At 51.1% G+C, this 15,297-nt stretch overlaps 1 protein-coding gene across 1 annotated transcript; it reads right to left on the bottom strand.

Annotated features, from left to right (window-relative positions):
- Positions 1-12,612: 12,612 nt before the first annotated feature.
- On the bottom strand, positions 12,613-14,668 carry LOC126536618 (uncharacterized). The gene has a single exon (XM_050183651.3). It carries the CDS (start codon positions 14,354-14,356, stop codon positions 12,614-12,616), a length of 1,743 nt encoding a protein of 580 aa, XP_050039608.2. The 5' UTR covers positions 14,357-14,668; the 3' UTR covers position 12,613.
- Positions 14,669-15,297: the final 629 nt, after the last annotated feature.

A 15,297-nucleotide genomic window follows, 5' to 3' on the forward strand; every position in this document is an offset into this window, starting at 1 on the left:
CAAGGCTACTCCACTTGGGCGCACGGACTCATGCAAACACTCCGTTCACACGAAAAGCACATAAAGTTTACGGAACGTGCACCGGACGTGGATAACCACCTGATGCACCTCTGGGAAGCTCGCCGCAGCTTAACCAAACGATGGCGACGGCAGAAACACAATCGTAAACTCCGCGCTCGTATCTCTGACCTTACTCAGCAAGCAGCCGAGTACGCTGCCCAGCTCGCCGACACTAACTGGGTAACAGCGCAGATGTAACAGCGCAGCAAAACAGATGTCGAGCCGCAACACTTGGTGGCTCTTCAGGAGTCTCATAGACCCTACACAAACACGATCGGAAACCAACAAACACCTCACTCGCGCACTACACAACTTTCAAGGAAACACGGAGCAGCTAGCGAACGCTTTGCGCTCACAATACCTCAATCAGGATCGAGACCCGCGAGGGATGGATTATTCGTATGCAGGCTGCGATAATCCGGAAATGGATCAGCCTTTCCAGCTTCACGACCTTCGCGCGGCTCTTGCACGAATTCGCAGGGGGACGGCGCCCGGGAGGGATAAGGTAACAGTCAAACTATTGGCAAACCTTCCAGATCAGGCATACGAAACCCTACTAGAATACATCAACGCCATTTGGACGGGGGACACTTCGTTGCCAGCCGATTGGAAGACATCGTTGGTAACTTTTATCCCGAAGGCGGGGAAATCTGTAAACATAGACAACCTCCGGCCCCTCTCCCTCACTTCATGTGTAGGGAAACTCGTGGAAACGATGGTCCGCGACCGCCTCTCGGAATATCTCGAGAGCAAGGACACCTTCGCCGACACCATGTTCGGCTTTCGACCTCATAAGTCGGCACAAGACATCCTTTTGCAGCTTCATCACGAGATCCTCGAACCCACAGAACACTCGGATAACGACAAGATAGTCCTGGCACTCGATCTCAGGGGTGCCTTTGATAATGTTAAGCACGCCGTCATACTAAGGCACCTTAGCGAGACCAACTGCGGCGCTCGTACATTCAATTATATAAAACATTTCTTAACGGACCGCTTGGCCTATATACGCCTACAAGAGACCGAGTACGGCCCATTTGTGATGAGAACACGGGGCACACCACAAGGCGCTGTGTTGTCCCCGCTTCTTTTTAACGTTGCCATGGCACACCTCCCGGCACAGCTGGCGGGTGTCGATGGTGTTCAGCATGCGCTGTACGCCGACGACATCACCATCTGGGTCACTACGGGAAACATAGGAGAGATGGAGGAATGCCTGCAAGCAGCGGCGAGCATAGTAGACCACTATGCCACGTACTGCGACCTCCAATGCTCCCCGTCCAAGTCTCAATTTGTACATATTCGAACTTCCCCGAAATGCAAAATCTCAGTTCAGCTTTGTCTCGCCAGTGGCCCCATCCGAGAAGTAGAGGAGATTCGAATACTCGGTCTCTTCATTAATCAACACCGCAAGGCAGGCACAACTCTTGCCAAACTCCGCAAGGTCGGCGACCAGGTGGGCCGGATGGTTCGCCACGTTTCCAACAAGCGAGGAGGGTTGCGAAGTAAGGATGCGTTGCGGCTCGCACATGCCTTCGTAACTAGTAGAGTATTGTACTCGACCCCACACCTACGCTTACGGAAACATGACGAAGATTGCTTGGAGGTAGTACTCCGCAAAATGCTCAAGAGAGCCCTCGACCTCCCGATCTCCACTTCCAACGCGCGTCTTCTCGCGTTAGGGATGGTAAACACCTATCGGGAACTTCACGAGGCGCATCTCGTTAACCAATACATGCGTCTCGCCCAGACCGTGTCCGGTCGCCGCCTCTTAGACCGGTTACATATTAAACATGACCACCATATGATGGAAAGGGTTCGAGTGCCCGAACTGTGGAGAAGCGCCCTCTACGTTCGACCCCTTCCAACTAAGATGAACAAGGAGGACCATAATGGCCGGCGCCAGGCGCGGGCGGATGCCCTGCACCGCCACTATGGCGCTAAGAAACACGTCTTCTACGTCGATATTGCAGGCCCCAACCACTCCAGGGGGGATGGTACACGGCTGCAATCATACACGAGGAAAGACAAGTGGACGGCCTCTCGTTCAAAGCACCCAGCATGCGGAGGAGGTGGCGATCGCCCTCGCAGTCTCCCATCCCGACTCTAAATTCATCCTCACAGATTCCCGTGGAGCCTGTCGCAACTTTCGATTGGGATGGATCACTCCTCTCGCCGACAAAATTCTTCGCCGCTGTATTCGCGACTGCGATCCAACTCATCGCTCAATAATATGGGTCCCCGGCCACCAAGGCATGCCAGGTAACGAAGCCGCCCATGAGGCAGCCCGCGCACTCCCTTACCGGGCGCCAGGCATCACTTGGGAGGACCTTGACCCAGATCACAGCCCTCTTCTTTCTTTTAAAGACATTACTGAGCACTATCGTGCTGAACACCGCCGTTACCCGGTTCCTATGAAGAGACTGGGTAAAGCTGGCGAACGAACTCTCCTTAGGCTCTTTACAAACACCCTGCTGTGCCCGGCGGTTCTCAAGCACTTTGACCCTTTTTTTGACGGCCGCTGCTCTTTCTGTGGGGAGGTGGCCGACACCTTCCACATGGTTTGGGCATGCAGGCAAAATCCTTCTCTCCCCCCATCACCCCTTCCCCTTCCCGAGAGGACTGGGAGGCGGCCCTACTCGGCTGCCAGGAACTATCGGCCCAACAAGCCCTAGTTCGGCGGACCTACGGTGATGGTGATGATGGTTCAGTCGACGTACGCGAAAGAATCCCGGGATCCCAGCCATATATAGTTTCGATGTAAAAAGCGTAACAAAGGAAGTCGCAAATAACGTGACGAATTGTTTACAGCCTGTCGGCTGCCTCTCTTTCGGGGCTGCTTCATGGAATCACGAAAATTTTCTCTCTCTCCCCTTGTCTCTCTCTCCTTTTCTTCTGCTATGTTAATGTTTCACTAATTTGTGATTACTACTAAGGTAACTGCACAGAGGCAGATGATCTATTAACCTTGGTTGTTTAAACCACGTACTTTAAGCTTCCAGCGTCAAAAAATTGCAGCTTTGTTAAGTTATACGTTCGCGTTATTTACGTGACTGCGACGAGCGGCACACCACACTGCCACATCGCGTCGCATCCATGTAAAATGGCGGTAATGCATTGGGAAGGCGCATTCCACTGATACGGCGGGAGAGGCTAGTTCGAGACGGGGTAAGTCGTCTCACGCAGTGCATGTAAACGCTGGCGTATCGAATCGCGGTATAGAAGAAAAGTCAGAGAGCTTCCGCAGTATGCTCTCATGCACTGTCCGGCGAAGTGCAAACCCCTGGAAACAGGTTCTGGCTTTCTTTTTTAAGGACGAAGTGGAATGCGCAGCATGTAAACTGCGCTAAAAAATGTGATACTGTGATGCACTGCTCTGTGACGTAAACACTGCAATTGCTCTGTCCAAAGACTTTTCACGCCTATAACGTATTGAGCTCGGAAAAAAATCTTGTAATGACATCCTCTCTCCTTACCCTCCTCCCTCCCCCCATGAATGAGCGTTTCATATCATGTCATATATGAAATGTTTTACTGTGACATCAGTTAAAGGCTCCAAACTGACTGTTTGTCCGTCCGTCCGTCCGTCTGTACGTCCATTCCATTGACCAACGATGACCGCTGTCGTCATCGAGGTGTTTTGTCGTCGTCAATTCGACTCGTCATTTCCACCTTTCTAGAGCGAAAAAAAAAAGTACAGCCGCCCGTCATTCGATCCTCGGCGGAGATAAACAAAACTTGGACCCAAACGAACACGACTAGAATTTGAACACACATATTACAATAACTGAAATTTGGGCGGGTTTGTATGTAAGGATAATTGCCTTAACAGGACAAGAAAGACAACGACGCTGGCGAAAACGACAGGAGAAGTGCTGAGTCTATGTCACTGCACCAATGTTCATTTAGGAGTTGAGCAACTTGGTCACTGCGCTACAGCGCATTTGTTTTACTTATTACCTGTTCAGCCCCATAATATCCCACAAAACACTACACCCATGCAAAAGGTTATGTTTGCATCAATGTTGCCGAAAGATATCCAGGACATCCAGAAAAGCCACTCAGTCGACTGGTTCAGCTTGTTCCTTAAGCATATCTCTGACATCCCTTTTTTTTTCATTTGCTTACGGGGGTTTCGACGGGAAGTTAGGGCGTAGGCTCCTTTCCCAAGCGTATCACCTTTGAAGAAAGCCAAACGCCAGGCTGGGGTGCACTTGTGCTCATTTGAGAGCCAGTGGGTGCCTGACGGCGGCGGGAATCGAAGCCACAACCTCCCGCAGCCGAGGCGGGTGCCTACAATGTCGCACATTGTCGTCGAAATTTTTCCTTGTCGTCCTGATATGTAAATTTGCGTTGTTGTCTGTTTTTCACACAGCAAACCGTTATTAGTATAAGGTACAATATAGCTTTTTCTCTCAGCTCATTTCTAACCGGCAATGTTGTAATTTAAGAAAGAATGATTCGATACTAGGATTTGCGGGCCTATTTTTAAATTTTCCAAAGCATCTTGAGCTGGAAGGGCAGAGTACATGTTTCTGTACACTGTGGCAGGAAAATATATGTCAAGCAAACCTTCGTAAAGCTTTTTCCTTGTAACAGTTCTCAAATAATGAAGAGAGAAGCGTGCCTTTAACTGTTGATATGCAACAGCAGTTTCCCTAAAATAATCCTTCATACTATAAGGCGCTCCTTCTGTTGTATCTACAATAAAGTTACGTATTGAACCATACAATCTAACCTAGCTGTATCAGTGTACGAAAAAAAATTGTTCTATTCTAGAAGAAAAATAAAACTAGATGCGATCTGCCGAACAATATTTAACCAGTCTTACGCCTTGTTTGCTAGCACTCGGAAACAAATTGCATCGGCTGGTCCTTTCCCATGCGCAGCTCCCAGACAAATTGGCGAATAATCTGTGCGCCTTCTGTAATGTCATCCTGGTGATATGTAGCACTTACAGTATGTACTAGACTTTCACCAAACAAGAAAAAGAAAAAGAAGACTAAAAGAAAAACGAATTGTAAACGGTTGCCCTTGCGAAAACAGAAATCTCCCACCCCTCCCACTTTGTTACTTATTTATTTTTTGCTGATAGTCTCTTGTTCTTTAATACAGTACTCATTTGTACCGTTTTAGTGTTCTAGAGGAACGCCAAGGTAGGTAGTCGGTAGTCGGTAGAATGACGGAACTTGCGTTTTATTGGGCAAACCTGTGCCCTCCAAAACTGGCTACACTCAAAGAACAACGGTAGCGGAGAACACAATCGGCGATCGTCGAAATTCTGATCAGCAGGTGAAGCACGCTGGCTTTTATACACGAGTCACGGAACGTTCCAGAGTAACCGCTGGTGCCCACGTGTCTTCCAGGAAGAACCAGACAATTCGCGTCGCGCATACAGTCAGATTACACAAGGTTCGGTGACAATGGACAGCGGATAAAACCATCGATAACATTCAAGAAACTTCCGATACATGCAGGTGCGTCCTGCGCTGAGCGATAACATATGTTAAACGGCGAAACGCGCTCACCCAATAAAGATAAAGAAGTGTCTGCGCCAGAATGTTTTCACGCAATTGAACCCTGATAGGCCACTGCTCTCGTAAGAACCCTGAGCTTTTGTTCTAGTTGATGACACTTCCTGTTTTCTGGCAAAGCGTATGAGAGCGCAGATTGTAGGCGCCCGTTACAGGGTCGAGCGTCGGCAGCCATCGGCGTATCCGCGCGAGCGTGCTCGTGCCACTGCTCGCGTGTTTCTCATCGTCGTCGTCATCTTCCACAGCTGGCTCCGATGCCGCTCATCGTGCCAGCGTTCCCATACTTCCCCTCCCTCTGTGCAGGCGCTGACGGCACTGGCCCACTGGCAGTCGGTGCGGTGATTTCGGTCTCAAATGTTTTGCCTCAATGTATCGCGAAATGAAAACAGGTATAGAGCTGCGCTCAAATTTCTCATCAGGGTGTATCCAATTTGTCGGATATTTTTTTGCATGTCTAATTGGTCATCATACGGGGTTCATTATCGCACTATTGCCATCACAACGCGATATGTGTTGGCACCTTTGCTTCACTTGACTGAAGTTTAAAACCCTTTATGTGGCCATCATCATGTGCTTTCAGGCAAAGCGATTCCAAGTACAATGCAAACTAAAGTTAGCAACGGGTATGCGCATGGAAGGCGAGGACGATAGAATATACAGAGAGGCGCTATGTGTGTACCTTCTTTCACGTCCTAGTCATCTGCATGCTTAACCACTCCCAAGTATGTCATACGAACAAAACCGAACGTCCACGTTCGTCAAGTAAAAGTATCGACACTGGCTCTCTTTGCCTCACAGAGGAGCGCACCTGAATCACCTCGCTTAGCGTGCTAAGAACCACCATAAGCGTCTTGCAATCTGCATATGCCACCTCATTCTCATTAAAAAAATACTTTTGCCTCCTTTTGGTTGTTTTAAGATTGCAAAGGGTGCTCTTTACTATACGCTGTAAAAAGCCCCCTCTCGATCAAGCTGCAGTAACGCAACTCGTTCAGAAAAGATGTGACAGACCTCTAATACGCCTCTAACGACATGAACCTTAGTGAAAATATATACAAATCGTGTGCCGCAAGTTTGGCGCGGTGGCACATATGTGGTGAAGAGAGCTAGCACGCTGCCGGAACGCTGGACAATTGCTGCGAGGTTTTTTGTTCCACACAAATTCCGAGGGCGGTGGCGTCTGCGCAGAAAGAAGCAATAGTGTAGTGAACAAGAGCACTGTGTGCATTGCTTATAAGTGGTTAGTGACAAGATGGCGTTGTCCTGGCGTGCAATTCTTTATTGCTATGCTCGTTTAGACAAGTGTCGAGGCACAAAAGAGACGTACATAACAATGATGATTATCAGTAATGATCGGTGAGATGACGTGGCTCATATACTAAAAATAGAGGTTAACAGAATCAGGTGGTTAGTGGAAAACAACGAAGAAATTATTGATGGCGTCCCTAGAAGCAGCGACGTCACCACAACCACGCAGGATTCAAAGCTACCAAGTGACTGATATAGCAGCACCACAAATGGACAGGGAAAAAAAGACTCGCTTACATCTGGCACTGCGTCATTTCGCTCGTTACATTACTTGTAGAAGTTTTGGCCTCAGAGTTGAATAATCCACAGCCGATGTCTTGGAAACGAACCGTCGAGCCTGGAAAATAAGGACTTTAGCACAGAAACTGCCTTGTCACCCGCGGCTTAAACATTCATTTACGCAAACACTGCATATTAAAAATGGTCGAAGCAAATTTCAGATTTTAAGCTCATCTCAAATGCCACGTTGCCGAAACGTCGAGCGAAGTAGGTGCTTGGGCGTTGTGTACTTAAAATGAGAAAATAAAAAATATGACTATCTTACATAACTTCCCGCAGCTTGTTACGCTGACCACGCCGTAGCCTCACCAACATAACACACTAGAGAAACCGACTAGATGTTCAAGGATTACGTGGATCATATATACAAGGTGCCCAAGCTAAGTTTACGAACAGTTAAAGATATACACATGCCACGTATCTGCACAAAACAAAGGTAATGTTGTTTGCCGTCGCTTGAAGATGCTCAAACTATTCTTTCTCCTTTCCGCCTAATAGCATAATTAGTCTTAGTTATATAGTTATTTAGCCCTCAAATATTATAACTAGATGAAAAGTGTCCATAGCGAAATTGTAGAGCAACATGAAAAACTCCCGATACAGCTTTGTGTTGCTCAATACGTGCTACATAAAAGTGTTTTTCTGACCATGCACACAAAGTGCCTCGAGGGGCCAGTCGTGCGACATTTTGCGTGCATTTGCGGGCTTCTTTCACGCTCGGAATTACACTTTTTATGAAGGACTTATTGAGCAATAAACAGTTGTATCCGGAGTTTTTCATGTCGCCCTACAATTTTCCCATTTGCACTTTTCATCTAATTATAATATTTCGGAAGTTGATGAAATAATTAAGACTAATTATGTAATTACGAGGAATGAAAAAAAATAGTTTGAGTATCCCCCAGCGGCGGCATACAACATCACCTGTGTTCTGTCTAGTAAGGCGGCATTTGCAAATTCTTTACCTCTGGCTAAAAGTAGCTCGGACACCTTGTATATAAAAGCCTTTCGGCAAACGGCTACGGACATTAGGTTCTATAGAGCTATACATTTTCTCCAAATATGTCTACCCTTCTTAGCCATGGAGAGTCAGAGCGCTAAAGTCTTTCCTACTATTTGGCATTCCAAGAAATACATTACAATGCCATACAAAAGGTTGCCTTAATCATAAAGATGACAAACTCGCAACTTACTTATTTAAGTAGAATCTCACAAAACGTTTATTATAGTTTAAATTTTAGACTAAATATTTCATTCTTCCAAATTCCCGTGCCAAGTTTATGCAATGTTCATGAACACATTCATCCTCCAACACGACCAATAAACCTGTAACCGCTCGGTTCTTCCCTGTTGCTCAGAAGAGGGTCAGCGCCATTTATTTTATTTTATTTTTTAAGAAGGCGCAGGCAAGGAAACAAAATTATGGTGATCACCAACATGGCGGTGCGCTGCTGTTGCAGTAATAGAGTTCGGAGCTGGAGAAACCATCAAAGTTCTTCCACATTTTCCTTTTTCTGGCGGCATAAGGAAGCAGCGATAGTGCTCATGGCTATCACTGTTAGCCACAGCATACTAAATGACCGTAACAGGCATTAGGGGACCGCGTTCTCGGTCGACGGCCGCCCCTGCCACAGTCTTTTTTCTAACGTTCTTAGCTCGTTGGAACGAACGGCACGTGACCTCCTTTCTACCGACAAAGCACCAGTATCCGAATGAAGGGGGTCCACGATATGACTCCCAGTTCGATTGGATTGGATTGGAGAAACTTCATTTATGCCTGCAGTTGGGCGCTCGCGCGCCCCGACGAGGGCCTACGTCATCCTCGAAGTTGCCGTTACTCGGCGCGGGTCTCCGCTCGCCGTTGCCGGCTTGCTGGGTCCGTGCCTTTCGAGCGCCTCGAGGACCTGCTGGACGGCCCAGAGCTGATCGTCTCGGTCGTAGCTCCTTGCGGCTGCCTCGAGCCGCGGTGGGAGTGTTCTTGATTTAGCGTCTTCTGGATATTTCATGCAGTCCCACAAGATGTGCATGTAGTCTGCGGTCTCCCTCCGGCAGACTCTGCACATATCTGTCGGATATGTCTCGGGGTACATGCGATTCATCAGTTTCGGGCTCGGTAGCGATCCGGTCTGGAGCTGTCTCAGCACTACCGCCTCCGCTCGACTCAATCTCGGGTGCGGGGGTGGAAGAGTCCTGCGAGCCAAGCGGTAGGCCTTCGCGATTTCATTGTAATCCGTCATGCGGTCCTTAGTTCCGAACCACGTCGGACGGTCTGTCGCCGGGGCGCGGTTGGTTAGCGCTCGCGCCGCGGCGTGTGCCGTCTCATTATGGTTCTCATTGCGTTCCGACGCGTCGCCCGCGTGCGCCGGGAACCACTTGAGTCGTACTTTTCGTTCGTCCAGTTTTACCGCTCGCAGTACGCGCTCAGCCTCCCTGCAGATTTGCCCTTTGGCGAAGTTTCGCACCGCCTGTCTTGAGTCACTCAGCACCGTGTGGCAGTCTGCGTCGGCGATGGCCAGGGCGATGGCCACCTCCTCCGCTTGTTCCGCTTCGGTGCTTCTCACGCTCGCTGCCGTCCTTGTGGCGCCGGTTGACGCCTCTATGACGACCGCTGCGAAGGCGTTCCGTTGGTATTCGGCCGCGTCCACGTACCGCGCGTGTTCGTCGTTGGCATGCTGGTCGATGAGAGCCTTGGCCCTCGCCGCTCTTCTTCCCTTGTTGAACTCGGGATTCATGTTCTTCGGTATGGGGTCGATTCTGGTCTGGCGTCGGACCTCTTCGGGGACGGGGAGCTTCATCTCCACCTCGTTCGAGCGTCTTATTCCCAGATCGTCCAGTATCTTCCTCCCGGCTTTGGTCATGGACAGCCGCTCCAGTTGAGAGGTCCGTTGCGCTTCGGCTATTTCTTCGAGCGTATTGTGTAGCCCGAGTTGTAACAAGCGGGTCGTGCTGGGCCTCGAACAGGCCCAGCGCCGTCTTGTACGCTCTTCTGATGAGCACGTTGATCTTGTTTCGTTCTTGTTGCAGCCATCTGTGGTAGGCTGAAACGTACGCGACGTGGCTGATGACGAAAGATTGGACGAGCCTAATTAGGCTCTCCTCTCTCATGCCAGCCTTTCGGGAAGTGACTCGCTTGAGGAGTCGAATCGCGTTGGCTGCTTTTGCCTTGAGACGGGTGATGGTTTCGCCGTTCCTTCCGTGCTTTTCGATGACCATGCCTAAGATCCTAATTTTGCCGACCTCGGGGATCACGTTGCCGGATTTGGTCACTATTCTGATTTTTTCGCTTTCGCGTTGTCTGGACTTGCCTCTGCTGTATTTGGTAGGTGGGAGTATGAGAAGCTCCGATTTGCTCGGCGAACATCTCAGTCCGGTGCCTTCCAGCTGGTCTTCTATTGCGTCGACGGCGGCTTGCAGCGCGCCCTCGATGTGGGCGTCGCTGCCACCGGTCACCCATATCGTGATATCGTCCGCGTAGATGGTGTGCCTGACGTCTTCGATGCGCCCGAGCTTTTCGGCCACTCCGATCATTACCAGGTTGAACAGCATCGGCGAAATGACCGATCCCTGCGGTGTTCCGGTGCTCCCGAGCTTCTTCTCTTGCGTCTGTAGGTCGCCTGCTCGTAGCTCGACGGTCCTGTCCGTGAGGAAGTCCTTGATGTAGTTGTAGGATCTTTCCCCCATGTTGAGCTTGGAGACTTGGGACAGAATCGCCGAGTGTTTCACCTTATCGAAGGCGCTCTGCAGGTCGAGCCCTAGGATGGCTTTGTTGTCGCGGGCGCTGCCACCATCATCGATGATTTGGTGTTTGAGCTGCAGCATCGCGTCCTGCGTGCTGAGATGCTGTCTGAAGCCGATCAAAGTGGCCGGGTACAGCCCTTCTCGTTCCAGGTAGTCTTGCCACCTGTTGAGCAGGACGTGCTCCAGCACCTTGCCCACGCAGGACGTGAGCGAGATGGGCCGGAGGTTATCCGTGTCCGGCGGCTTCCCCGGCTTGGGGATCAGGATGGTCTTGGCTGTCTTCCACAGCTTTGGCAGCGCGCCCGCTCTCCAGCACTTGTTGTAGTATTTTGCGAGCTTTTCAATCGAGCCGTCATCGAGGTTCTTGAGCGCCTTGTTCGTGACGAGGTCCGGGCCGGCTGCCGACCGGCTGTTGAGGTCGTGCAGGGCCGCGCGTACCTCCTCGACGTCGATGTCACGATCCAGCTTCGCGTTAGGCAGGCCGCTGTAGGGCGCGTGTTGTTCGGTAGGTGTAGTCGGCAGGTATTTGTCGTTAATGCGCCTGGTGACTTCATCGACGCCGTGTGCTGAGACCGCCCGATGTATGAGCCTGGCGAGTCTGTCCCTTTGGTGCGACTTGGTCTTCGTTTCGTCGAGCAGGTGCCGCAGTAGGTTCCACGTCTTCCCGCTATGCATCTGCCCGTCTGCCGCGTTGCAGATCTCGTTCCACTGTTGCATGCAGAGAGCGCGGCAGTGATCCTCGATCGCTCGGTTCAGGTCCGCCACCTTCTTTCGCAGTCTACGGTTAAGCCGTTGTTTCTTCCAGCGATTGAGTATCGACTGTTTGGCCTCGATGAGATGCGCAAGCCGGCTGTCTACTTTGTCGATCTCCGCGCCCGTTTCAATCTCTTTGGTCGCGTCGCGTACGCTCATGGTGATTTCGGCCGTCCACGAGTCGATGTCTTCGATCTCGTCGTCACCGTCGCTCTTCTGGCTTCTGGCGTCTCGAAAGGCATCCCAGTCTATCCATCTGTGAGTTTTGACGCTGGTGTCGTTGTGTTCCGGTATGCCGATTTCCACGATGGTGTGGTCGCTGCCTAGGTCGATCCCCGTGTTTCTCCAGGTGATCGCGCCCCGGATGTCGTTCTTGACGAACGTGAGGTCCGGAGTGGTGTCCCGGGACACGGAGTTACCAATTCTCGTCGGATGTGTCGGGTCCGTGATGAGGGTGAAGTCGAGTTCCGTGGCGTCTTGGTACAGGTCGCGGCCCTTTGCTGTGTACTTGTTGTAGCCCCAGGCAGGGTTCATCGCGTTGAAGTCTCCGCACGCGATCAGCGTGTTGCGGCCCGCTGCGGTGCTGGCTCTGTGCAGTAATGTCTTGAATCTATGTTTTCTCTGAGATGGGTTGCTGTAGACGTTGAGCAGAAATATGCTTCCTTTCCTCTTCTTGCCCGGGATGATTTCGGTGAGTGTGTGCTCGATCTTGTTATTGCTTTGCAAGTCATGTTCGACGAACGTGAGTCCCTTCCTGACCAGGGTGCACAGGCCTCTGCCGTCGGGTGGTCCCTTGTGCACTCTGTAGCCGGGGAGGGACGGTGCGTCGCTTAGTGTTTCTTGTAGTAGTATAACGTCTGGCTTGCGCGCGGCATGTACGATGTGCTGTTGGATGACTGCCTTCTTCCTTCCGAAGCCGCGACAGTTCCACTGCCACGCGGTTACACCTGCTGTTGCTGGTGTTGCGTTGGCGGCCATGATTGCGTTGGCGTGTACGGGGCTCCCTGGTTGGGTGGATGATGCGCGAAGAGGGGCGCAAACGTCGGGTGGCCTACCATCGGCTGTAGGGTCCTTTCGATGTAGGCGAATCTGTTCGTGTTATCGGCTTGGTAGGTCTCCATTGTTTGTTTCAGTGCTGTCACTGCTGCGATGTTTGTCGTGATTAGCTGTTCGAGTTTACTGAATGTCGCTTCGAATTTCGCTTCGAGGTTGTCGATGCGATCGTTTTCTGTGTGCGTGCGCGTGGCCTCGATGGCTCGCTTCTTCGGTGCCGGTTCCTCTATGGCTTTCTCCGGGATGTTCGTTGTCGTTTCCTCGGCCTTGCTTGTGCTTGGCGTGGGTCTCTGTAGAGGCTCGTCGTTGCCGAGCAGCAACTGACGAATCTCGGCGATCTCCTTCGTGAGGTTGTTGATGGTCGCTCGCAACGCCGCGTTTTCTTGTCTTAGGAGCTCATTTGCCTCCCGGACCTTATTAATATCTTCTTTCTTCGTGGTTTCGGTGATTTTCTGTGCGTTCCTTATGTTGTTTCCTTTCGCTGCGTCGACCCAGCTCACTCGCTCACGTGATGGTGACGTTTTCCTGCTGAGGCTTCTCTTGCAACAACTGCTGTCTCTGGATTTGGGCGCGCGGTTTTCCGATGGGGTCCTCGACTTTCGCGCAGCTGGCGGCTTGTCGAGTGGCGGGAAATCGCTCTCCGACAGCAGCTGGCGTTCGGCCTGTCGGCGCTCCCATTGTCGCTTGCGCACTACGTAGGGGACCTTGTATTTCGCCTTGCACGTTCGGTCTCCGGTCGGGTGTTCGCCTCCGCACAACTGACATTTTGGGGTACAGCGATGGTCTTCTGTAGGGTTCGTGAGTCCGCAGGCCAGGCACGTCTTGATTGTGGGGGTCGGGCAAACGTCCTTGCGGTGTCCCACTCGGCCGCACTGCTGGCAGACGTCGATCTGTTTCTTGTAGAGGCGGCACGGTATCAGGGTGACTCCGTATCGGACAAAGTTCGGTACCTTGGGCCCCTGGAACACCACAATCGCAGTGGTCGTGCTTCCAATCCTTTTTGAGGCCACTGCTAGCGGGTTCCTCTCGTTGACGATCTTTCTATCTAGCTCTTCGGCGCTCGCGTCGATGGGGATGCCTCTGATGACGCCCTTCACGGTGTCGTGAGGTGCCGTGCGATATGCGCTGACCTCGTAGGGTTTGCCTTGAATGGATATCTCCTGGATTTTAGCGTACCTTGCCGCGTTGTCTTCGTTCGGTGTACTTACGACCATGATGTTCTGTTGTGTGTTGGGGCAGATGGTGTCCGCGGCGCTTTCCTCGCTCGTGATCTTGGCCGCAGTGAGTATGGCCGCAGCGACGGTGGTGGTGCCGGTCTTGACGATGTCCAGTCCCCCTCTGGGTCTAACAACTATCTTGGTTTCTTCTAGTGGCATGGCTGGCATGCGTGCTGCCTTGATGGCCGAGGCTCTGGCGTTCTTGTAGAATTTTGACCTCGTGCTTGTTTGACTCCCAGTGGGTCCGTCGGGCTTGCCGCTGGCGGGGGTCCGCTGGCTCAGCCTCGACATGCGTTCCCCCGCGAGCGTCCATCCGGCGTCGCTGTGGTATTCCTCGGGTGAGATCTCTGTTCCCTGAACTTGAACGCACAAGTGATTGTCCACGATCATTGTTGTTTCAGAGGGCGCCTCCATCTCGGAGCTGACGAGCGGCAGCCGCCGGGATGTACGGCAGGCCGCTGTCGGTGCGACGGTGTTGTTGGGCCGAGTGTCCGCGGAACACGCCTAAGCCTAGCAATCCTCCGCACGGCGGCAGTAGATGCAGTCACCAAATGTGGCAAAGAAAAACGCACCTCTGGGGTCAGCTGGTATCGGTCGATGCCGCTCGCCTTCACGGACACATTGGTGCAAGCAAAACTTTGCTACGAGGTAATTAGCACTGCGTAATTGGCTAGCAATCACGGAGCCGAGCTCTGACTAGGGACGAGCGCTTCTTCTTCGTCGTCGTCCTCCTCCCAGTTCGAGAAACCATGCACTGAGGAAGGGTGGTTCGCATTCATTTGCTTTGCTGCCCAACAAACCGTACCTGACGAACTCGATGAACTCGACTACACACTATAGTGTTATCAGTGAAAATCGCGAGGTCTCTCACAGTGAATAGCGCTAGTAAGACTGAGCCTGAGTCTGAGGGAGTCTGAGGGAGACAAAGGGGCGCGATTCAGTCAGACGCAGAAAGTTTTCCCGGAAAACAAGATACCATGGCATTTAGCTTGCTGACTATCATCGACGCCACGTATGGCCCGTTCATTTTTAAAGTGGCTTAGGAACATTTGTTCGATTAAGTGAGTGAAAACACCCAGCGTTCTGCGCGATATCTCCTAAGACCACGCACATTTTCTCAACCAGTACTCATTTGTTTTAGTTCTAAAATATTAAACACCGCGAATGTTTTCGTTTGCCTCATGCTGTGCAAAATTTTACTGTGTACCATTCTGCTATGATCTTTCTGAGACCATACTGCAAGTTAACTGATTAATTATTTTTTTAAGTTTAAATAAATTAATTAGAATTTATACTTTTCATCAAGCAGTTAATATAAGCGTTCGACGAAATGGTCCCTATAAGCATTGATATAT

Source organism: Dermacentor andersoni, chromosome 4, assembly GCF_023375885.2.
Source record: "Dermacentor andersoni chromosome 4, qqDerAnde1_hic_scaffold, whole genome shotgun sequence".
NCBI classification, from domain to species: domain Eukaryota; kingdom Metazoa; phylum Arthropoda; class Arachnida; order Ixodida; family Ixodidae; genus Dermacentor; species Dermacentor andersoni.

Coding starts and splice junctions, on each gene's coding strand:
- LOC126536618 (XM_050183651.3), bottom strand. CDS start 14,356: ATGGAGGCGCCCTCTGAAACAACAATGATCGTGGACAATCACTTGTGC.